Source organism: Pagrus pagrus (genome assembly GCF_965226575.1).
Source record: "Pagrus pagrus genome assembly, chromosome: 12".
Classification (NCBI taxonomy): Eukaryota; Metazoa; Chordata; class Actinopteri; order Spariformes; family Sparidae; genus Pagrus; species Pagrus pagrus.
Window position 1 is genome coordinate 2,471,739 of NC_140196.1, and position 25,864 is coordinate 2,497,602.

The 25,864-nt window shown below is 45.6% G+C and overlaps 1 protein-coding gene across 1 annotated transcript in view; it reads right to left on the bottom strand.

The window, feature by feature from the left end:
- tmeff1a (transmembrane protein with EGF-like and two follistatin-like domains 1a) overlaps nucleotides 1-25,864 on the bottom strand; it is a 70,739-nt gene that overhangs the window by 30,015 nt on the left and 14,860 nt on the right. Inside the window, exon 2 of the mRNA XM_084368836.1 lies at nucleotides 7,029-7,138. Coding sequence (XP_084224962.1) covers nucleotides 7,029-7,138 — 110 coding nt within the window. The remainder of the gene's footprint in view (nucleotides 1-7,028; nucleotides 7,139-25,864) is intronic.

Sequence of the window (25,864 nt, forward strand, 5' to 3'; positions counted from 1 at the left end):
TTTTGCATTAACAACAACAACAGATAGAAATGGAGTTTGTTGCAAAGTTCAGTTTCTTCAATCCGTCCAGAGTGAACCCTCTTTACTAACAAATCCATAAAGGATCTCTGAGAAGGACAAACATCTGTCAGAGTCTCTTTTGGTAGCAGTCAGCTGGTCGTCCTCCTGCAGCTGCAGGCTAACGCTCAGCTCGCCGTGTCGTCTGTGAAGTGTTTCTGATGTGTTTGTCTTTCTTTGAACAGACGGGATTTCACCGACATGGCCTTTTTTAATTGGATGATTGAAGCTGAAAGTTAATTTCGAGCAATTTGTGATCTAGAATCCAAATCATGCAGCCGTAACTTTAATGTCCACTGAGCAAACGACAACATAAGAGCAATTAGGTTATTGCATTTTCCAAGATAATGGCACATAAACGCTTTGTAAACTTAAAATCATATTTAGCTCCTTTATAGATCGTTTGTTTATTCAGCCCGATCTTTAACGATACAGGAGGACAGCCGCTCACACAGAACGAGACATCAGAAGACTAAATGAGTTTTAGAAATGAAAGACGGAGGATAATATTATTAAAGTCTAGTTTTTTTTTGTCAGAAACAAACAGAAGTGTTTTGAAAAGTCTGAAAATGTGTGACGCGAGTTACAAAGCAGTCTGAGCCGGATCAGGAGTTTCATTCATTCTGCATGAAGGTTAGGACACGATAACTTGACTCTGCCGTCAGATACAAACTGCAGCTGCCAAACACACATATCAGTGTTCAGAGATCCATATTCTATTAACTCTCAGCCATCAATCATTTAGCAGGAACCCCCCGCAGAGCTGAACCGCGTGACCTCTGCACACGCTGCGCTAACACACCGCCGCTGGTGGAGGTACATTTTTACTTAAGTGCTGGATTTGAGTACAAATTTAAGGGACTTGTACTTTATGTCTTTCTTTCCAACCAGCTGACAGTTTATACAGCTGAAAGGATTCGTCATTTACCAGGAAATTAATTGGCAATTATTCTGATAATGGTTTAAAGCGAGGGTCGGTAAATTAATCTACAAGTATGTTTTATTATACAAGAAAAACGCTTCGACAGCAATCAATAAATCAAATGCTTTAACAAAGAAAAGGAAATAAATCGAGTACCTGCAGCGCTCTAATGAGCCCGTCAGATCATCTTACTCGACCCGTATGAAATGATTGGACCTGTCTGTCTCCTGCCTGGAGTTTTCCACAAGGCTACAGATGTTGTGCTGAAGCTGTTAGCGAGCTGGTGGCAGAGAAAGTGCAGCTAAATCTTCTCGATGCTAACATGCTAGCTCGACAGCGGTGAGTACTAACAACACCCATGTTGGTGACAACAATCATGTGCATTTAGACCCTGAGCTGCTAACGCTAGCACAAAGCACACCCAGTTAGCACAAAGCACACACCCACAGCAGTAAATGTTAACTGTCGCGCTGGGTAGCCTTTTCGTATCGAGGCATGTTCTCCACTTCTATTTTGCATGTGATTATATGATCTTGACATTTTACAGATTTGTTTATTTCTGTATTTATTCGACTTGAAATCTGACATCTCGTTGAACGTAGCGAGCTACAGGACAGTCTTCTGCTCATGTGTGTTAGAGGACTGAAGTGAAGAGGTGGGACTTTTTCAGTTGGATATTTTCAGGCTCGTTTATGTTTCTACAATCTTACAAACTCATTTTAAGTCATTTTCCACGTGGAAACATTTAATGGTTTCATTTGAAAACACATTTTAAACACAAAACTATAAGGAATAAAACTTTACACGAGGTGAACGATGAAGACAACAACTCCATCTGTTGTTTTTGATTAAGAGACTGATGGCAGATAATACTGCACATACTCTCCGTTTAAAGGAGAAAAAGCCAGCAGATGAATCCAGGATGAAAAGACTCATTAGGTACAAAACATTAATGACTGAGTCACAATCACCTGATGACATCAGAGTACAACAGTCACAGTCATGGGCGCAGAAAGTTTATAAAGTTTCTCCAACTCAACAACTGAGTGATTTGATAAGGAGAGTTTCTCTCCCTCTTCACCTCCTCGCTGCTCCTGACTGTGGCTGCTCTGACCTGTGATGTTCAGTTTGCCGTCTGCTGGTACGCAAAACGTTCTCATATTGTTGTAAATTATTGTTAATAACGATCAGATACATGTTATCAGGCACATTCAGATTAATGCAAAAAAAACATGAATGTTGTGCAGACTGACCACTCAGCACCCTGCTCGCAGCCCGGGACACTTTACTGCCCTGAGTACTTTTACTTTTCGTACTTTAGCAGGTCGACATGTGACAGAAACAACCTCCAGCTGCGGCTTTATGGAAATTCATTAATTATAAAGGTATCGAGCAGTGATCATTGATTAAAATCCAGATCCTGGAGCACGCAGGGACGGACTCATGAGCTCAGAGAGGGCAGAGACTGAACGGGATTGTAATCGAGCAGCAGGACGTCTCTCTGCTCGTTATCTTCAAAGCTGCTCGCGCTCACTTTTGGCAGTCTGTCTGCTTCACATCCAAACTCCAGCTGAGAGAAGGCTTTCCTCTTTATTTTTTATTTAGATATGAAGGAGTGAAGCATCGTCCTGTCAGGCGGCGTCTCAGCTTGCTTCATCAGAGTTTTGCTAAAAACTAGATCAGTCGGTCTGACAGAGACGCGGTTGTTTACTGTCGGAGCAGGAACATGTTTGTGGTTCCTCCAGGTGTCCTGCTGCGCTCACGTCTCCCAGACTGCATCACTCAGACACTCCGCTTAAAACACATCACCCGTGGCGTGACGTTATTAAGCCATCCGGACGACTCCCGAACGTCTGTGTTGAGGAAGCTGAGCTTAATATAATAACATTCAGACAGAAGTCTGACTTGTCGTTCGTTTGAAACCAACTAAACCCACCTGATCGCAGCCGGCTGAGGTGTGACATGTCATTTCTAAAGGAGCAGTCTGTAGTTTGGGTGAAGAAATGTTAGTGAGAAGAGACGGATTATTTTTCTTCTGCCTCAACAAACGCAATGAACAAACTGACCTTAAAGGACAACACAGTTTCATACTGTTTTACTTTGTGTATGCGTGGCGGACCCTGCCACCTTTATAGCTTCAAACAGTGCACAGTGTGCAGTTGTACGCCAGCTCGCGGCTCATGTAAAGTAATCTGTCAGTTTGGGACGAATAAATACTCGATCCTGCGGTCAAACTCTCTCCTCTGGAGGTGAACACCATTAATCAACCTGATGAAAATCTATCTGACGCGACGTGAACAGAAGAGGCAACGTGTTGATGTGTTTTTTCTTCCCTTCCCTCGTCACTCTCTGACTCTCCTGTAAAGACGTGGCACCAGGCGACCAAATGAAACGCTTCAGTAAACTTACAGATTCAAAAACTGTGATGATGTAAGAACACAAGTACAGAAAATATATAAAACAAAGGTCTATTTTCCACTGAAGCCTGCTGGTTGTACAGGATACAGGGTCATGTATTCGTCCTCATACAACACAGGGATGCAACATGCTGCTGATGATACTGTGGTCGGCATCTTCACATCCATCAGCTGTGACTCGATCCGAGATGTTGAGGTGGAGACAGGTCTCTCTGTGGACACGACAGTCTCGTTTCACGCTGTTTTGCCAGTCGCACTTTGTCCACTTCCTGTTCCTGTGACCGGACATTAGCCAGGAGCAGCCTTCAACCACGCTGGACTAGCAGGACTCTTGTTTCGACCCTCTTCCTCCCTGGGGCGGGTTGAAATGGCCGAAGAGACGCAGAGGGCCGTGATGCTCTGAGTCCAAACACCAGCTTTCTTCTCCAGTGATGGTGACAGTATCTGAGCCACGGGCTGAACGTGTTTCAGCAATAAATCTGAAAGAGTGACGTTTAAAAAACTAAAATGCAGAATCACTCGGAGGAGCTGCTGCTGCCACAGCAGTGTCACTGATGAGGACATAAAACATCACGATGCAAAAACCTCACAGACGCACACACACACACACGCACGCACGCACGCACGCACGCACACACACACACACACACACACACACACACACACACACACACACACACACACACACACACACACACACACACACACACACCTGCTGGCCTTCTGTTGTAATTAGAGCGGCATTAGAAAGAAATACGGCTGCTTTCTGAAGTCGGTGACAATAACAACGAGCAGTCTCATCAGACGCCGCAGAGCGTGGAGTTAATGAGGTTCTCAGAGAGTCCGACTCGCTCGGATTGATACCAGGATGTCAGAACTCAGGATCCGGCGGCTGCAGCCTCGTTCTCTCTACGATCACAAACACGTTTTCCAATCTACATGTATCTGTGTCCGTGTCACACACACTGAGATTGTTGTGTCGATCTGTGTGTCCGTCCTCAGAGAGCGATCGCTGCTCTGCTGCTGGCGCTGAGGTGTTTCTAAGAACACAGTCGTCTCAGTGTTTTTCACACCGTAAAGCTCCTTGAAGCAAAAATGTGATTTGTGATTCTCGGCAAGAATAAAATTGACTACAAACAAAAATAACTGCTTCGCTCTCCGTCCACACACACACACACCTGCAGAGTATAAACTCTGAACAGCTGTTTTTATCACTGCTAAAGGTTAAAGTTCACATTTATACTTCTGCATTAAGAGTCTACTTCAGCTCTCTGCTAGCTTTTAGCTTTTTAATGCAGCTGAGAATGCTACGGGGGGGGAATTACCGCCATTATTATGAAGTATTTTCTAAATGGGAAAATATCACCTGAGTGCATCAATTACTCATCTTCAAACTCAGCCTAAAAATAAAAGTCCTCGTCTGAAGCGAGTCCTCTGGTTTGCATCTGGAACAAACAAGCTGAGATAGCTGCAGCCTGCCTGCTGCGTGTGACGCGTCCTGACAGTCGTCTAGTGTCACGAAACACAGTATGTTGTTGTCTTTGAATGTGTCGTCGTCGAGTGATGATCGTCGTGTAAAACAGCTGACAGGACACCGAGAACTGCACACGAGGTCGATGAGGACTCTTTCTGTTATGAATTTTATATTTGCAAAACTCTCATTGGACTGAAGCGGCGCCATCTTTGCGTCTACTATCGAGTTCTTCTATTTGAATCTGTGGCTAAATCACGGCGTGCACGCTGCAGCACCTGCAGGCTGAGGCGAGAGGCGAAGATTTTATTTTAGCCGATACGATCCATTAAACTAAGCGTAGACCGGCGCTGATGCTCGAGGTCACTCTCTTCAAAATATACATTTTTATGAACCTGCACATCATAAAACCACGCAGCCGCTGAGCTGTTTGTTCGAGTGGCTGCAGATCTGCACTCAGCTTCAACAATCTCCACCGACGAGGGAACAGATGGGCTGAAACTCGCCTCATAAAGCTTCATTTTATCAACTCAGAGCCGAATAATTAAGAGATCAAACACACCAAAGCGAAGCAGACTGTTAAAGTTTCATATTCTCGACTGAATCTGAATCTTTCCTGCGAAATTAGAGCGAATGATTGGCCGGTTTGATCTCCTCCCTGTGATGATCCGAGCTCCTCCGCTCGTTCTTGTTTCAGTATTCAGCTGGAGACTCCCCGGCGCTGCCGTCTGGCTCCGGCAGCTGTGAAACTCCTCTGATCGTGTCCCGTTTGTGTGGACACGAGTAATAAATGCAGGTTTTTAGCTCTCAGATCACAGGGCGTGACGGTGAGTTTCAAACAGAATCTGTGTGTCTTGTTATTGCAGCAAAGCAGAAGCTCGGGCGGTGAATCGGGCGTCCAGACGTCGTCCTTCACGCTGCTGCTTTTATTCTGTCGTGTCATTCGGACAAATATGCAACAAATACAAGAGGCTGGCTGGAGAGTAATTACATTTTGTTTCATATCAGAGGAACAAACAGCAGGGCGACAGCAGGGCGGTCATGTTTGCTGGCGTGTCTGAAGGAAATTAATACTGTTTTTCTTCTTTTAGCCCAGAAACTAAAGACTCTACAGCCACAAATATCGAACGCTGAATCTTCACCGTGGCCGTGTTCAGTATGTAGATGCTGTTTCCTAGATGTAAACTACATTAGCAGGAGTGGCGGACTGCGAGGAAGACGGCACATCAGCTATTTTCATCAACAACTCCACTTCTCAGAATATTTAATGCACGAAATCAACTGTGTAGATTTAAAATCTGGGCAAAAACAAAAGTGTCTCCTCAGTGTTGCTCCTGGCTTCGCATGCCTACATCGGCGTCCAAACATGACCGGTCCTCCTGAAAACCTTCTGTTTGTTCTCCTGTCGGTAGGTCAGAATACGGCGGTCTGAAGCAGGTACAGTTGGTCCTTGGTCACCAGAAGATAACCTCTGACGTTTGTGGCTCTTTGTTCTAGACCAGCAAAGTGTTGGTGCCGCACTGGAACCAGTTTTCTTCAGCTGTCATAAGGCAAAGAGCTGGTACCAGAGTAGACACTGGCTCTGAACCAGAACCTGAACACAGCGGACGACCTCAGCAGCATTTCTGCCGACTGTGTCACATTTACAGCAGGAAATACCCAGCGACGAACCCTCCTCCTTCCTGGCTCTCTTCATTACTTCTCGTTAAAGGTTTCACCAGCATTTCACCAGAGTAACCGCTGACTGCTGCTCACTGTAGCTGCTGTTAGCTGGTTAGCTCAGTTAGCCATGCAGCTGGCGGTCCAGTGTGTATGCATGTGTCCACTCAGCTGTGATCCACAGCATGTTACTTGGTGCTATTACGGCTGCAGCTGTTCGTTTGGTCCAGACTGAGGTGGAAAAAGATCCACTGTCGCAACAAATACGGATTAGTCCACTGCTGAAAACAGTCCCCATGAAGTGCACTACTTCTTCTCCTTTGTGTCACATTTGATAAAAAACTACAGCGAGCAGCTGCTGCAGGAAAATACTGAACCTCTCTGAGAAGTGAAAGTAGAAGTTTGTGAGGAGGAACTGATGTTTTCAGAGCTGAGAAAAATAGAAACAACACCAGATTTAAACTGAGAGAAGAAGATAAAAATAATTCCTTATTTTTCGTACCTGGAACTGGCAGACACATTTGAGCTGAGCGCCGTCGTCTCGGCAGACGCCTCCGTATCGACAGGTGGAGTCATCGCAAACCCTCAGGTCGCTCTTCTTCTCCGACAGATCTGCAGCAGAGAAACAAACAAAGGCAGAGGGTTAAACTCAAAGACACGCTGCCAGCAGCCGCATCAATGAGGTGAATCGCCTCCTACAAACCTCCACAAGCATCCACAGTAAATCCTGACACGCCTCCTCTGATCACACGATCACTCAGAATAAAACCGCGACACTTTTATGAGTTTATGAACAATAAACGCAGACAGCAAGCACAGCTGCAGGGAGAAATATGGACACATTCTCGCAGCGAAGCACAACAGAGGAAATGATTGTTTATCAGACGGAGCGATAAGGCTTCAGGTCACAGCAGCAGGCACCTGAATTACAGGTGAGTGCCGTGTTCGCACCTGGGAAATAAAAAGGTACGAGTCACACAACAGGAGACGATCCTCAGAGGGAAGACGGAGGGAAACCGTTGACGAGCAGAGTCGGTTTTCATCTTGAAGATCAGATCCTGATCACGATTCCTTGTTGATTAAAGTCCTCATTGATTAAAATCGATCTATAATGTGATGATGATATTAGAAGAACTGACCAATCACATCATTGTAGGCGGGACTTAAGGCCAATGTCGTCCAAAATTGTAATATTTTTTGGGGAACAAGTTCATTTTTTTGTATCCGTCATGGGCGTTTAGATGTTTGTTTGACTACTGACGTGAGCTGAGTTGGTTTTAGGGGGAGACGGCTGCTTGTTGCGGGTCGGCTGCAGTCACCAGACGTCACCGCGGCCCGCTTGGAGGCGGGTCGGGCTCGGTTCGGCCCTACTCCGGAGCAGGTCCATCACTGCCGTGGCTCCGCTCGGCCAGTGGAAAAACGGCACAGATTTGAGGTTTTAATTGTTGAACTGATGTTCAGTTCAACAATTATCCAGTTCTTCAAAAAGAAAGTCAAAGATTGTTTCCAGGCGAGTTTCAGCCAATTAATGAGCTAAAGGCTTTTTTCCTGCTTTTCATATCGACCGTTAAAAAACTCATCCTTCAGAAAAACAAACTCAAATTAACATATTTTCTTGGACTGAGAAGAAAAAACATACGAGTCAACAGAGACATTAAATAGATGTTGTGACTCGTGTGGATATGATTAGATTCATTAATGCTGATCTTGTTTTCTGGACTACAGACCTCATGAAAACAAAATGACACTTTATACAGCAAATGATTAACAGACCAGGAAGAAAAACCACAGCTCCCGTGTTCGTGCTAAGCTAGGCTAAATGAATCCTGTTCCTTTACTGGACACGCACAGATTAACGTGACGTTCTCGGCTTCATCGCTGCTGATCCTGAATCAGTTTTTAACAGTTTGATTACCGATCAGTTCGTTAAAAGTCACGACGCGACTCAACAAAACCTCAGAGTCCTTTTATTATCTGGGAACAGAGCAGAGCTGAAGACAAAACCCAGAGATGTGAACAATACTGAGCCCACACACACACACACACACACACACACACACACACACACACACACACACACACTGGGTCTTGCAGCTTGTACAGGCATTTATGTCTTGTCTGATAATAACAGGCCTCTGCGACTCAGAAATGTGCAGCCGACTTAAATGATCCACATTTTCTTTGAGATAAAAGCCTCAGATTCCTGCCTGTGTGTGTGTGTGTGTGTGTGTGTGTGTGTGTGTGTGTGTGTGTGTGTGTGCATATGCGTTGGTGTCACACACCACAGCTGAGTGGGCTTTGAAGAGCCGTGTAATGGCCTGTAATTACCGTTTGCGGACCTCCCCTACTCCTCCCCTAAAAATGGCCGCCACCGCCGGCCGCAGTAACAAGCAGCCGCAGAGAAGCTGAAGCTCTGCAGCCGACGGAGAGACGAGAGACTCAGAAGAGACGAGAGACTCCAGAAGAGACGAGAGACTCCAGAAGAGACACGGCGAGCAAAACTAACCTTCAGATTCAAGAGGAAGAAGAAAATACTAACAGACACGAGTGGAGGAAGCGAGAGCGGCGACACCACAAAGGAAAAACACTAAAAGTCTGGCTCTGTCACTTTGCTTTCATCCAGGGTTTTAAATTATTGATGCATTAAAAGGTTTGAAATGAAAATCCCCCGAAAAAAACTGGAGGTTATTCCAGTTTTTTGGAGGAAAAACAAATTGGTTTTCACAGAAGGCTGCGTTTGCTTCTGTGTTCGTTCTGTATAAAAAGAAAAGTGGATTTAATTCTCGTTTGAACCATCGACTGTTCTCACTGGAGTGTTTGAATCTGTGGGACTAAAAGTCAGAAATAAAAATACATGTCAGAGTTTCAGTCGAGAATGTAACAGCCGTGTTTTAGAGGCCGGTTTTTAACGTTCGCGCCCTGAAAATAAATGATTCTCCACCAACTCAGTCACTGCTAATAAATGTTGGCACTTCATGTTTCTGCAAACATCAGATATGTTTATATTTGTATGTTTCATTTCAACATTTCTACAGAACGTGTCGTATCACGTTCAGACTACATGTACGAGTCGTTTCTTTTGTCTCGAGGTGGAGGAGACGCTGGCGGCCGGATGAGACGACTGTAAACGAGACATCAGGACATTTTCCAGCTGCGTTTATTTCTGCGGTACTTTAATCCAAAATATGACGTTTTCCTCACGCTGACCAAGTGTTTTTGTGTCTAAACTATAAGCATGAAACTGAAGACTTAACAGTTTGAACATACGCACACTGCCAACATTTATTCTGGCAGTTGAGTTGCTTCGGTTTGTTCAGTCGGAGCTGCAAAGATTCAAACTTTTTCATGATTCTGGGCGTTTTTCTTCCGTCTTGGCTCAAAGTTTTGACTCGAATCCCAATTTTTGACCTTTAAAGGTCCCAAATTTTATCTGCTGATGAAAACAGAAAAAGGAAGTTTTACATCGTCACTCTGAAACTACAAAGTAGAACTTATTTTGATTAAAAAAAGAAAAAAAAAACACTCCTAGAAAATGTGAAGTACCATGTATAACTGTGGTACGCAGCTAAGACATGCTGTGATCAAAGCCGGTAAAGAAACGGACGGAAACAATATTCAAGTATTCAAACACAGCGTCTAGAAAATGACTTCTAACAGATTCAGCCACATCTGAGCCTCTGACAGACGTCACCTGCAGATCAGTTGATCCACGCGCGTTAAAGAAACCTGCTCAGCAGCCGGGTGGAGGCCGGCGGGCGGAGGTGTCCGGCTGCAGCAGGTTTCAGGCCGTTCATGGCTAATTAAGTCCAAGCAGCAGCCACATCCATCAGCGGCTCGGAGCCTGAAGGCCGACAAACGCTGCTGATCCGCGCGTGTGACGGCGAGTGTGTTCTGTTTCCTGTTTGCAGCCAAACTTTTAATACCCAGACAATTTGGGATTACGCTGAGCGACGATCAGAAGTCTTTAAACCTCCGCCCGGCGACAAACACACATGCAAATAAAGCGAGTGTGTTGTGTTCGGACCAGAGTGTGTTTTCAGGCTGAAGTGTGTGTGTGTGTGTGTCCACGCTGTGTTATCATAGGAGCTGATACGTTCCTGTGTGTGTGTGTGTGTGTGTGTGTGTGTGTGTGTGTGTGTGTTCAGTCGACCCCGGCCGTGTTGCGTTCAGGTTCCTCGCCCTCATACATTTTACAACAGAAACAGGGATTTGAAATGCACATAATTCCCTCTTTTGGATCGGAGCAGAACTAAAGAAGCTGACGGAGCGTGGCAGCAGCCGCCGCCCGGAGGCACATCCACCTCCCAAATCCCCTGAGCCCGGCCCTGTCGTCATGGCCACCCAGCCGCCGCCTGACGCCGCCACCAACCCCCCCACGGCTCGTTATCTAACCCCCCTCTGCTCCACTGCAGCCCTGACTCCATGAGAGACGGACGTCGATACCTCATCTTCTGTCAGCCGCTCTGAGGCCTTCAGCTCCCCACATCCTTCATATTAACCCGTCCACTGCCGCAGCACAGAGCGAGGCGGCGTCACACCAGATCCACACAGAGCAGTGTTAGCGAGCAAGCAAGCTCATATTCACTGAAACATAGGTGTGGTAATTATCTCCAGACGTCTTCACACCTAAACGACTGAACAGGTCACTCTGTTAGTCGGCACTGTGTCCTGGTTGCGGCCTCTTCATACTACCTGACTTCCTCCTTTGCTGCTGTTATTAACATCACGGTCACAAGAGGTCGCTGCCTAACAACACATGTAAATATAGGTTTTTAATAAGCGTCTTTCTCATTAAAAAAGCTGTTTAAAACAACCAAAACAACATGAAATGGCTCCGTAGACATTATTAACACCCTCAGCGTGCGGTCGGGCCTGTGCACCCACTTCAGACGGGCTGCATGCTAACAGTTTTAAGTTGTCGGGTGTAAATAACATCCAAACACCTGGAGTCTCCAGCTTCTTCAGTTGCAGGGAGGAGATGATGACTGATTGTTTATATTTTTGGGTGAACTGGTCCTTTAACATCCATCTGCTGGTGGTGGAGAAACCATCAAACTGTTGTTGAGGCTGATTCTGATCATTCAGCTCCAGCTTATTTTAAATCTGTGCACACTTTACATTTTAAAGCATCACGTCAGATACACAACTATGAGACACACACACACACACACACACACACACACGCGATCTCCAGGGTGAGGTTTTCATTTCATAGAGAAGTGAAACCTTCTCAAGGACCGCTGTGGCGTATTGATTTGGTTTTCTAAAAGCGGAGAATTTATCCTCAGCAGAGACGAGGAAACAGGAGAGGGAGGAGGCGTGACATTCATGTAAAAGACCGCCATCAGTGATGCATGATGGGACTTCAAATCCCCACCACGCTCACAGACACAAATGTTCCAGTTTCTCTGTGTATTTAGGAGGCGTTCTGAACCGAATAAATAAGAGAAATATGGGTTTGTGATAGCTCTCTTTGTGGTTTTACAAAACTCATGAATCCTAATGTTCCCTTAAGCTTCAAAGCTGCACATTGACTCAGTATCTGCTCGTTCCAGCTTCCTCACCGAAGCTACGAGGAACATTTTTATTCACGTCGTTTAAATAAAGTGTATAAGGGACAAGATGGTGAGACAGAAGCTCGTCACAGCTGCTCCTTAAACCTAATAAAAGCCTCGCTGACAACGTTTGTCTTAATCTAACTGCTGTTTCTCGGTTGTAAAGGAGCCGCCGAGCTTCCTGCTGCGCCGCCTAATTACATCATGTGAATAACAGAGTCGGACTCCACCTGCCAGCACACAGCACCGTTCACACCTGCTCCACATCCACCGACACACACCCCGACACACACACACACACACACAGATTTACTTTATCGCACTGGTGGAATGTAACTAAGTGCATGTCGGCTACTTTAATACAAAATTGAGGTACTTTTACTCGAGTATTTACATTTAAAGCATCATCCTTTTACTCCACTACATGTCAGAGGGTAATACTGTACTTTTACTCCATTACATTTATCTGACAGCTTCAGTTACTTCTCAGCCGACTCTCCAGCAGCCCACAACTACAAAACCCATCGATGTGAAGTTTATATCTGTGGTCCATTACTTTGTCGTGTGCAATCATCAGACGAGGGATTAAAAAATATATATTTATATATCGTACAGCTGAAGCAACACGCCACAAACTGTAAAAGTGTTTTTGCCTCATCTTGGAATAAAATCCTTAAAACGCACAAAATCCTACTGGAGTCTGGTGTGGACTCGTGGACATTATTTTCTCCCTCGTGAACAGCAGACCTGTTCTGAATATTGTGACTGTTTATGAAGCCAATAACATCACAAACAATATGAAATAAGAGGAGATGTCCCAGCTGCAGCTGAAACGTGAAGATGTATGTGAGCTCTGTTCACACTAATAAAGACTAAACGCTGAGAGCTGCTCAGCTCCTGTTGTTCATTTGTTCCTGGATCTATTTTAAACCTCCTGACCGCAGCAGCTGGATGAGTTTTCTGTGTGAAGAGCTTTTCTCTGTTCTCCTCGGCTGGTTGAATAAAACATGAAACCCTGACCGCCTCCTCCTCCTCCTCCTCCTCCTCCTCCTCCTCGTCTACATCCACCTTGTTGCTACAGACAACACAGGGACGCTGACGTCCTTCAGCCTGAATATTTTCCTTTTTTATTCTGTTTGGGTTTTAGTTTTTCGACCATCACCGGCCTTCAGTAAGTTTATTTAAGACGGATATTTTATGAAGAAAGATCGAGAGAAGAGATTCAAAGATCCTGCTGTGATCGTTCATGTCTTCCTCCTCCTATAGTACATCATATAATAGTATTAATAAAAGTAGCAGCAGCCGTTATGTAACCCACCACTTTAGACTGAGTTAATGGTTTCCCCGGTGAAGATGCTTCAGTGTTTAATAAACATTTAAGTGTCCGAGGTCAAACAGCCAACGAGTAGAAAATAAGATGAAAAATGAGGTTTCAGTGATTTGAACTTCAACCGAGACGATGACACTGAGCAGACGCTGCAGGAACCTGCTGTCTAATTACCACCCTGCCTTCCTCCTCCTCCTCCTCCTCCTCCTCTGTAACTGGGACTAATTTGTCCAGTTTTGTGTGTTTTTCTTCCTCGAAGGCAGAGCGAGTGGCCCCGGAGGCCCCGGCAGACGCTCGGCTCGTTTGGCTTCATCAGCTGTTGCAGCGGACTAATCTTCACCTGGGAAGCAGAGGGTGCAGCGTGAAGATAACAGCTTTGATGTTTTATTCATGTCCGGCAGATCAGAGCGACAGACAGACTCCTTCCAGGTTCATTCTGGAGTCTGACGCAGAGGCAGAGCAGGAAGTAATTGACCTCCAGGGACGTCTCTCCAAGACGAGTCGGGTCAGTTTGGTTTGTTACTGACAAGACAATTAGGCCTCGCGTCCTCGGCAACAGAGCGCAGAGCTGCGATGGAGACATTGTCCAGAAACGACCTGGAAAACCTGGAACTCTTCAAATAAGAGTCGCTTTCTAATCAAGGAGAAATCCAGGAACTATAAACAGATTTTCTGTCCCTGAATGTGTCGCACATGAATCAACACCAGAACAATCTGTTATCCTGCTGAAGGATCAACTGTGACAACCGTCTATTTTCTTCTCTCTTGCAGAGACGTCTGTGCAAGAAAAACATAAAAAACTAAATCCTACGGGCCGCATTTATAAAACGTATTCTTACATTTAAGCTTGAATCAGTCTCGATGTTGTGATTCTTCATTTCTGAGGGCGACCTTACAAGATAATGAGCATTAAATATGTTTTCATACAGTCGGTATAGACTCAGTCAGGAGCAGCCGTGGACCACAAGAGAGAATCAAACATTTTGGAGGACGAGATCACGACAACGTTAGAGGAGACTGAAGCCAGACGACCTCAACAACTGATCTGAAGTCTGTTTAATAAATGAGACCTTTGTTAATAAGAACAGGAAATCACAAGACCCGCCCTACTCTGCCTCTGATTGGTCGGCTTCGTTGGTTGTATTCGTGCAGTAGCTCTGGTTTTGTCTGTTTTACTTGCAGTTCTGATGGGACGGTTTATGAGCCGCAGTTCTCCCGGTGAACACACCGACCTCTTCGGCCTCTGTCCTGGTCTTCAGCCTCTGTCCTGGTCTTCGGCCTCTGTCCTGGTCTTCGGCCTCTGTCCTTGTCTTCGGCCTCTGTCCTGGTCTTCTGCTGCTCCTCTCGGGGTCAGTAATCCTCCAGAGAAACTCTTCGCTACAAGAGTGTCTCTGGGCTCGTTAGGCAGAGCGGACAGGTCGCTGGTAGGCCGACCGGCCGAAGATGTCGGTGTGTTTACCGGGGAAACTACAGCGCGTAATCTGTGGCGTCAGCTCCGTTGCTGGCTGATTGTTTAACAAACCAAGTAAACCTCTGAATTAGGAAAATCACATGCTAGCTGGCTAATTCCTGTCTCTTTTCTGAGTAAACAGTTAATTGAATGAATTTATTATTTGGTAAATTCATCGTGGCCTCCCTCTGGTTGCACACTGGACTGGACTGGTTTGACAAACGTAGTGGATGTAATTACCACAGAGTACCAGGACCACGAAGCTGCCGTGGATTTCATCATATAAAGACAAAAGATGCAGTCAGAGGCCGAGCACAGCGAGTCTACGAGGAGTCTGGTGGGACTTCACCTCGTTCACCTTGAACACACTTTAAAGCCTCAGCTCTGGGAAAAGAAAAACACAGTTTTTGCCTCTTACAAATTTAGCAGGAAAACACGGAGGACTCGAACTCTCCCGTCGACGGAGTCGTCTGATTTCTCCTCCGTGTCGTCATCGTCTCTGCACTGAAACCTGCAGCTGTGTCTGACCTCCGAGGTGTGACAGACTTCAGACTGAGGCTTGAAGCGAGCCCGGCACATTATCCAGCTCAGCGCATTCATGAAATAAAAACTCAATGAAATGTACTTTATTTATTTTACAGCCCACACATCCGCCCACAGCTGACAGCACTCACATTCACTGTGTTTACTGAGGCAACGGGCCGAGCTGCAGCTTCCTGCCGCCTCGATCTGACGAGGCTTTAATTACGTTTCTATTAAAATCATCCTTCTTTATGAAAGCGGTTTCCATTCGCTGCTTTACTCGTGATACTAATGATGGGAGTCATTATAATTATTAATTCAGAGATATAAACAAACAACACTGAGGCTCCTGTCTCAGTGTTTCTAATTGTGGAGAGAAAATATTTCAGCAGATATTTCATTTATAAAACAGAGCAGAGGCACCGAGAGGAATCATCTGTTCTCTCCCGTTTATTTAACAGATTTTCCTAAAAGCCATTTAATACTTTTAGAGCTTTATTTCAGAACGGTGCTCTTATAAAAAGTGCAGGGGAAATAAAGAGAGACGTCTTTACAGCAACAAAATGATGTTGATGTTCCTGCCTGATTCACCGCTCTCCATATTTTTGTTGTTACTGTTAATGGAAAAGCTATTTGCCGATGTAAAGCACTTCAAACTATAAATCTGAGTCTATTTTATTTGCAGGCAGTGCTTTTATTTTGCCTGACTTACGCCGCCATTATACAGGCTCGCATTATGTGCAATAAAAGCAGCAGGACGGTGAGTGTTTTTCGGCCAATTTCATTTCACCCCACAGAGTGCTGAACAGCAGGACCTGCAGGCGGGAAGCGGGCGGAGATCAGGTTCAGGTTTGGCTTAAAAACGAGGATTTTAAAGCTCCTTTCCTGCGACGTCTGAACCCCGTAAATGTATCGTGTGTTAAAGGTGGCAGACCTCAGTTTGACCACAGCACTGACGGCTCAGACGTGAAAACAAAACAAAAAAAAAAAGGAGGATTGAGAAGATTTCTGTAGGAAAGTGTGTTTGAGTGTCGGCATCAAGACTTTTACGAAGCCGACCTGGTTTTAAAACCCGGTTCTCCTCGGGCTCGGTTCAGTTTCAGATCTCTACACATCAAGTCCAGAGACCGAATGTGTTCAGACTCACTCAGCACAAAATCTGGAAGCATGTTGCATCTTGTTTATGGAGCAGGTGGAATTAAATTAGCAGCAGTTAGCATTGAAAGCTAATTGGAGACCAACAACTGCTGGGTGTTCAGTGCTTAAAGCGGACGTTAGCATGCTCACAGGCTTAAGCTAAGATGGTGAACATGATGAATACTATACCTGCTGAAGATCAGCATGTTAGCATTGTCATTGTAAGCATGTTAGCATGCTAATGTTGAGCTCAAGTATAGCTTCACTGGGCCGCTGGACTCTTTCAGACTGTATTTCTGGAGGAGGTGCTTCAGCGACCAGTGAGCCAATGAAATACAGTCCAGCTGCAGTCACAGACGAATGTATTTAAAGGTGTATTAAATGCAAAAACACGCACAGCTGTTTGTGATACTCAGAGATACTGTTATCATGGCGGCAACTGTTTCATCTCTGCTCACGACGATTGTGAGGTTACAGGTAGAAATAATGCTAAAATGTCAGCTTGCACATATTTTTCTTGTTGCACTGCAGCAACAGTTAAGCTTCGTTTAACCTATCTAACCAGACGATCCTGCGTCTACAGGTCTCATTCAGAAGGTTACAATAAGAGAAAGTCTGAAAAGAAACCAGAAAGAGAAGCAGTGAGGAGGAGAAACAGGACCGAGAACCATGACAGCTTCTGAACATCCGACAGAGCGAGGACGTTATGAAACAGTTTAAGTGCTGAGAGATTCAGAGGCTGGCTGACCCCAGGGTGCTGTGTGTGTGTGTGTGTGTGTGTGTGTGTGTGTGTGTGTGTGTGTGTGTGTGTGTGTGTGTGCGTGGCAGAAAGAGAGTCATGACTTGACTTTTGACACCTATTATCTAAACTGTAAGCAGAGGGCTGCATGAAATGGCTTTCAGGCAGGCAGCCATTTAAGACTCATTAAAAAAAGAACGACTGTGTGCGTGTGCATGTGCGTGTGTGTGTGTGTGTGTGCGCGTGTGTGTGTTCATACTTTTCATCTGTACAAACAAGCCAATAAGAGGAGCCGACACACGGCTGCAAGAAAACAGCGTCTGAAAACAACAACAGTCACACGAGTGCAGCAGACAAGATGTCAGCTCTCTGAAACCTGCTGGGCGGCTGCGGCTCAGGGGTAGAGCCGGCGTCTTGTTACCGGAAGGCTGCTGGTTCAATTCCCCTGGTCTGCATGTCAAATTGTCGTTGGGCAAGATACTGAACCCCAAAACTGCTCCTGATGTGCTGGTCGGCACCTGCATGGCCACCATGTATGTATGAATGACTACGAGTCGCTTTGGACAAAAAAGTAAATGCTGAAAAACATCATGGAGACGAACGCCGTCCTGAATGTTTTGATCCGCAGGAGAGACGTGAGGCGAAGATCCTGCGTGAGTCTGAAGGTACAGGTGCGTACAGGTGTGTTCACGTCAAAAAGGAAGTTAGCGTTAGTTAGTTTGGCTGCAGATCTGATCAGCAGCGACACGCAGCGATGCTAACTTCCAGGTTAGCCGACAAAAACACCTCATCCCTGCTGTGAGTTGTGTTTCGGTGTGATTTTGTGAAAATTGATGCCAAAATAATCTCAGACGGACGCTTGTGTGAGCTTGAAGGTGAAGGTATGAGCTGCCTGATTGTTTTTTAATGAGCTGGTCCTCACTCAGCTGTGCTTCTCTAACCTCTCCACCCACCTGCTCCCTGTGCTCCTGCAGCTGCTGGCTCTGCTGCTGAATGGATGTGGACCGAAGCTGCTGAGAGGATTTCCAAACTTTCCCCCCCCCCCGAGGACCAGCCTGCGTCGTCTAATGCAACCTACTCCTCCACTCTCAGACCACCGCGGGAGGCCGAGGCACTCAGGCCGGAAAAAAAACAAAACACAAAAGAGGCCGAGGCGGCGAGCAGGGAGAGGAGGAAGCACCGCAGGCGATTTCATTTTGTGTTGTGTGTTCAGTGGCAGCTTTTAGGCTTCTGTCCATTTTGTTCTCTGTTGTCACATTTAAAGAGGTCTCGCTGAGGACGGAGTCCGACCGTCTCTGCAGGCTGAAACTCGCCGTCTTAAAGCCAAACAGACGCTCACACTTGGAACAGCTGAGAACAATCCTTCAGAAAGGTTAGCGTCAGCAGAGCCCCCTTTGTTTTTCTATCAGCCGCCTAAATCTGACTTTTTTCCATCAAGATCCCTGAGACCAAGATGTCGACGTGCATCCTCACAATATTAAAGAAGAGAGAAAAAACTCCCTTCATCTGATCTACACCGGATGTCAACAGGGTCCATTCTAAGACTGAGGGCTGACGGATCATTAGGGTCGATATTCAGCATTTTTCTGATTATCTGTAATTGTGATGTTCCTCTCGCACGATGTCCCGCATACAACACTATCTGTAACACGTCATAATCAACAGCCTGTAAATGATCAAACAATCTGAATCAGCAAAGTAACTAAAGTTATCAAATAAAGGTAGAATAAAGTAGCAGGAAAAGGAAATACCCAAGTAAAATCATCACTGGTCAGTCGCATTGATTTCTAATAGTCAGTATCGACCCTGAAACAGAAGCCGTATCGAGACTCATCCTCCATCTTAGTCAGCTGATAATCAGCTCAGCAGTTTTTGTGTGTAATCCTGCTGACGAACCAGCCGACAAACAGACGCAGGTGAGAACAAAACCTCCTGTTGGAGGTAATGAAGCTGCATGAAGACAGACTGACCCAGTCTGAAACCATTAACAATGATGAACAAGACGAGAAATAAATAAACAAACAAATAAATAAATCAGAGCTGCTGACTGTAGTTTTTATCAAACCAGAGGAGACAGAGCTTTGGTTGGTTGGGGGACTCTCCAGCAGCAGGTTGATCCACATTCGGGCTCTCGTGAGTATTCGTGATGATTTGTTCGTCTCTCCACCTCCAGATGTTTGCAGCCTTTAAGCACAGCTGTAAAACCATAAACCTGCTTCATCATCATCATCCTCCTCCTCTTCGTCACCTTGCTGCCGGCTGTGGATCTGCATCCTCAACAACCTCCACCCCCGCAGACCGCCGTGTGTAATTTGCATAATTACAGCGCCGTAGCTCGGCACAGTGTAATTTGTCTCAACAGGCTGACGGCCGGTGGATCAACACGACGCTGAGTGCAGGTTCCAGTTTGTTCCTGTGGTTCATGGTTCTGGCAGAAGGAGTCGCTGGGAAGCTTCCTCTTTCTTCTCTTTTGTAAAAGCTGAGAACTGGATGGTGAAACACCTCCACCTGCACACACACACACACACACACACACACACACACACACACACACACACACACACACACACACACACACACACACACACACCTGTCCATCGCTATCCAAAACCAGGAGCCAGAAGCTCTTCGTACACAACGATCGCACCGTATCAGAGCAAGGAAGCTCCTTCTTAGCCGCCTTTGTCTTTTACACTAAACCAAATAACAAAATGCTTCCTGAAAGGCCCGATCCCAACACACCCTCCGGTACCACCTCACCTGGGTGTAGGGTGTCCTGTTCTTGTTGGGCTCACACGGAGGTCGTGTCAGTGTGTTATGGTCCTTTTAATGATCACGGGACTGAAACTAGAATAACCTCCTCGGGGTTGAACCCTGTGAAGAAGCTGTTCCTGAGCTACGGCGCTGAATATCATGACGTCAGAGTGGATTTAACCTCTGACCTTTAGGATATCAAATGTCACAACTTCATCATTTTATCCTAGAAGACATTTGAGCTGCTATATTACGACTCCGCCCTCGAATGCGACCCTTCTGCTCACTGCTGATCGGACCGCGTGTCTTTCGATGACTATTTAACTTGTTAAATAAAGTTAAAGGAGACTGAGGAAGATTATCAACAACATCATGATACAATGTTGGTCTTTCACTTTATGTTCACGTTGCTGTTAAAGTGCCAGCGAAAGTATAAAACAGGAGGTCTGATGGAATAAAATCCCAGGGATGTTAACTTTAGCTTGTATCTCTCCCTTGTTAATTATTACTTTAACACCACTGAAGGGTCTGAGTCCCCCGTCTGCAGGCTGTGTCTGTGATTTGCCTGCAATAAATCTGTTTTATTTTTGTGGTGAAGTGCTGCTTTAACTGTGGAAAGCTCTTCAGAGAGTCTGCACACGGAGCCAAACAGAGACTAAGAGGGGCTTTTGTCCTCCCCCAGACGTTTCTCACAGAGTGTTTACGGCCTCTCTGCATGTTGGGACTGTTTATGAGCCTCGTGGACGCCACTGTCAGGATGCCACGAGCCCGCGACCAACCCGAAATCTGTCGCAGGCTCCCCCCCCCCCCACCGAGGTGCCTGAGATACACAGATCGAACAAAGAGCGTCATTCAGCTTCACGGCAGGAACAATACACTCAGACAGCTTCGTTATAAAACTGATCCGCGTTGTTTAAAGCAGCCGTCGTGAAGTCAAAGAGACCTGACAGACGAACATTTTCTGTTTCAGTTCTGCAGTTTTTCGTCTGTCAGCATCCGTCTTCCCTCCTGCTTCACTCCTAGCTCCCTGTCTTTAACCTCATCCTCTCCTAACATCAGCAATTACATAAATCTCACCGCCGGCGTGTTAACAGTGCCGCTGGAGATGGAAAGTTTCTCACCCTGGTATCGATTCTGAGGCGGCATCACACGACCCGACACGAGCGCTGTTCGATTACATTTTACAGCTTCGGTTTGACGTGAGACATTGCTCTCTCCTCTGGAAGACAAAGGAGAGATTTAGCTCTCAGATGCTGGAGACCGAGGCTCTCCCGCTGTGGTCGGCCTCCTGCTGGAGGAATAAGAGCTCAGTGAGAGACGCTGAGTTGGTGTGATAAACAAGCGGCGAGGAGCAAACCACGAACAGACGGAAATCCAGTGAAGAAAGCTGAGAGACCGCGGAGGGTTCGTGAAGACTCGCGAGCCCGACCGACATTTTCAGAATCATCAATCAGAGTCGGACAGGAAAACCTTTTAATCTAGCAGATAGTTCAGAGCGAAGTCTCCTCCCTGAACACAGCTGCAGATAAACAGTGTGGAGCAGCGTGGGCTGAATAGAAAACATTCTTGGCAGTTTGCTTCTGCTCAGCTCCTACAAATCATCTGAGAGGGAGAGAGAGGTCCACGAGGTTAGCCTAGCTTAGCATGAAGACTGGAAACAGCAGGCTCATCGAGTATGTTGTTTTACTTTGAAACGTGGCCTGTGTTCATACGGCGGGCCGAGACACGAGCTTCCCACCCTGAGCAGGACTGAGTTCTCAAAGTCAACACTTTATCAAATATGTTTTTCGGTTAAATGTCTGAAATAAGGTCAGATTTGTCCCACAGTTTAATTATAAAGCTCTTCCGTGTGTTAAAAACGGTTAGCAGTTGCTAACGAGTGTCTAAATGAGACTACATAGGTTGTCGGGGACATTAAACGTCCTCACAGCGAACACGGAGACTCGTCTCCTCACTAGTCCGTCTTCACAGGCCCACTTTAGTTACACACTGTTCTAACTCTGACTTTACAACTTGTATGTTGATCAGTGTACAGTAAAGTGTGTGTAGCCTGGTGTAGCAGGAACACATGACATCAGCCGGTCCGGCTCTGCTCGGCCCACATCAGCCCAGCGCAGCGGGGATGTGCATTTCCATGGCGACAGGGCTACCTGCTGGAAGGTGCGTCTTTAACTGATGACGTGCTCGACGTGTGTAGCGTTCAGAAAGGCTGCTGTTAACACAAAAAAGCTAACGAAGCTCTATTAATTTGGAGGCAGACATTTTCTTCAAAATTAAAACTCTGTTGTTTAGCTATTCAAAAGCTTTTATTGTGAAGCAGCACAATCAAGAACTGAACACGACTCCTGAAACAGCTGAAGGTGAACGAGATGAATAACTAAACTGAAACACCTTTCTCTCAGACTCCCTGCACAGACGAGTCCAGTCGAGCGACACGAGCTCGATCGAGGGAGAGAAGCGGGTCATCGCGGGGCGGCCGAGGTCACGGGGCATCGCTTTGAGGCCGGGCCGGCGCACTTTGGACCTGTACTATCCCGTAGCAGCGTGGCTCAAAGTGCCGGTGGAAAAGCCCAATTAGTGGTGGTGATGTCAGAGTCATGTGACCATGACATAGACTGTTTACATGTTAACGTCAGCTCTTCACTTCACTCACAAATAAATAAAAGTCTCCCTCCGTCACAGCTCGCTGTGTTCAGAGGACTCAGGAGGCTTCACGTTTTAAAATGTTCCTAAAAACGCATATTTTTTTCAACCTGACCATCTGGATCTGAACTCTGAGCCGACGCAGGGACAGATTTATATGTGAGCGACTGTTTTAAAGCCTCCTCCCCCTCCCGCCTTGTTGTTGCATTGAATGGATTTGCCCGCAGAGTCTGTGATGCGAGACTAATCAGGTCCCATTCCAATTCTGGGCACAGCGGAGGACACCAGACCCCGGCTCCCCTCGGCAGGTGATTTGCACTTGATGCATTTTAATTGGTGCACAAAGATCCAGAGCCGAGGCGGCGAGGTAACAGAAAGCCGCTCCGGGTCTACAGATGCACAGGAGTCGACCCCGGCCGACTCCAGGCTCTTTGTCCGTCCCCGATCAATGGGGAGGGGGGGAAGCTAACCCCGAGCGCTGCGGCGGCTAATGGCTTCACAACAAACCCTGCAGAGAATATGAGCTCCTGAGGCTCCCGGTGACAAAGAGCGAGGAGAATAAAAGGAGGCCGGAGAGATGCACACATGCATACCAACACACCGCAGTGAGGATGATGTATGACGGCCGCAGAATTAAAACACAGCAGCTGAATTATGAATCATCTCTGGCATGAAAATATTGGTTCAATCACTCGGTGCAGAATAAATAAATGTATGAATGAGCCTCCGCCGGTTATTTTGTCATGAAGAATTCATCACCATCAGAGAGAAGCTGCTCTTTATCCCGAGGCCCAATAACAAGAGTGACGGGACGTAAAGACGGCGTTCGGTCTGCAGGACGACGCTCAGCTGATCTACAGTCAGAGGGTATGTTCATCAGGAGGAGGAGGAGGAGGAGGAGGAGGAGGACGAGGACGAGGACTGTGTGAAGTCTCAGGCTGATTATTTATTCAGTATCAGACGATCTGATTCTTCTTTACGCGTGTGTGTTTGTGGAAAATGAATCGATTTACAGATTAAAACCGTGTTTTGGTTTTCAGGAGTTTGAGGAAGAAAAATCAAATCAAATGAATCATTAAAGCTGTTTGATGGAATGTAATTAACTACATTTACTCAAGTTTATTACTTTCCAGGTACTTTCACTTGAGTGTTTTCATCGTCAGCTGCTTTACATTTCCCCTCCGCCGACATTAATAACACAGCTCAGTCACAGTGCTGCAATCTGATTGAAGATTTCGGACGTGCGTTCCTCGTCCTCGTTGGACATCTGATCTCATTTGGTGCGTGTTTGATCAGCTCCCGGTCCTGAGATAAATATTTCTCGTCAGCGCAGTATTTTCCTGACAAGCTGCCGTGTCTGGTAAATAGAGGAACGTACGCATGTCTTCGCTGTGGCTTTTCCTGCATTTTAATTTTGGCTCATTTTTGACTGAACTGTTCCTTTAAGAAATTTAATTGGTTTTATTTGTTGTTTAAGGTGTTTTTAAATAATTAAACTCAATGTATGTTTACATGTTTGTATGTGTTTTTAAGGGAGACGTGAATGATTTGATTATTTATTATTTATCTAAAAGAAACGAGCACAACAACCACATCACATCAGAGTCGCTGCTTTAGCTCAACATTAATCTTCTGTTCATCAGTTTTCATTAATCAGTGAATTCATGGACTGTAATATAATAATGTATTTCTAATTCACTAACTTACTCTAATGCCGCCCCCTGAGTTTGAATTTTAATTAAAAAGAAACTTCTTTGAAGGCACAGCTGCTTTCTGTTCACTCGTTGTGGGAAAACTTCTTAAAAATATTAATAGATGAACATTTTAAGGTTTTTTAATGGATCTAACGCACGGATTTAGTTTTTTTTTTTCATTTTTTGAAGACAAGACGAAAAAATCCCATTAAAACGCTGCGAAACATTAAAGCACCCCCTGAACGTGAACCTTAATTAAAAAAAATCAAACCTTTAAAACAGATGAAGAGGTGGCTTTTATGTTATTTGGCAGATTTTCTTTCCTTTGGAGAGATTTTTTAATTGTGTCATCAGTTCTTGCACGAGATAAGGTCAGAGCGCTCGTACGGTCGACGAGTCAGCTGACACGAACAGGAAGTCTAACGAGCTGCAGTGAACTGACGGACTGACGGCGGTTCACTTCCTGCTCGTCAGCCGCGACTCAGACAAGACTAAAGTCATTGTGTTTAGGAGACAGAAAGCCTTTTCACAGCCTGATGCTGGAGGAGAAGCTGCACAGACGAAGGAAACGTGTTGCTCTGTGGTGGAGGCAGCCCGGCCGACAGGAGCAGACGGAGGATATCTGGGGGCTGGTGTTTCCCAAAACGCTGTGTTTCTAATAAGGCATGTGGTGTCAATGGAAACAGAGCATCTGAATATCCGATCAATATCTTTATATTAACAACTGATCAGATGTTGAAGTAACATCAGTCCTGAGCGATCTGATCAAAGGTAAACAGCTCGAGGTGAGTAAAATGTTTGTGAACACGTGATCGAACCAGTAACCACAACATCACCAGACTCCATTAAGAAATCAACCAATTTTAGGAGTTGTTGAGTAGCATAAAGCTTTATAACATTATGAAACTCTGTCTCTGACAGATCCTGAATCATTGTCTCCTTGTTGTAAATTCAGCATTAAATGAAAACAGTAAGTTTTAACATTTTATTGATCTAAACATGTCACATTTTACAAACACACTAAACAGTAACCAGTATAGGCTACTTCTTTGTCCCCGTGGAGAAAGTCACCAGACTCCCTTTGAAAATGTGTCAGTTTAGTGAGGTGTTGAGTTGGAGACACTTTATAAACTGTGTGAAACTCTGTCTCTGACTGATTCTGACTTATTTGTTCCTTCTTGTAAATTCAGCAAATGTTCAACATGAACTTCTTTCTGTCTTTGTGTTAAAAATAGCGTCTGTCCCAGTTATTTCCCTCACAAACATGCCTCCGAATGAATGTTAATGATGCTCTGCGTCTTCAGGATGTGGGAGAAGGACGCTGTTTCCGACATTAACAACGTTTTAACGTGAACATGAGTAGTCTCGTGTGTTCAGCTTGTCACGCTGCCCCCAAGTGGTGAGAAAATCAGCTGTAATATGTAAACTTATGTAAACTGCAGCATCACAGTGATATCTTCTGTCTTCCTGCGTATAACCTGCTGTCACAGATGTTTAGGTAAGAAGTATGAACTTCC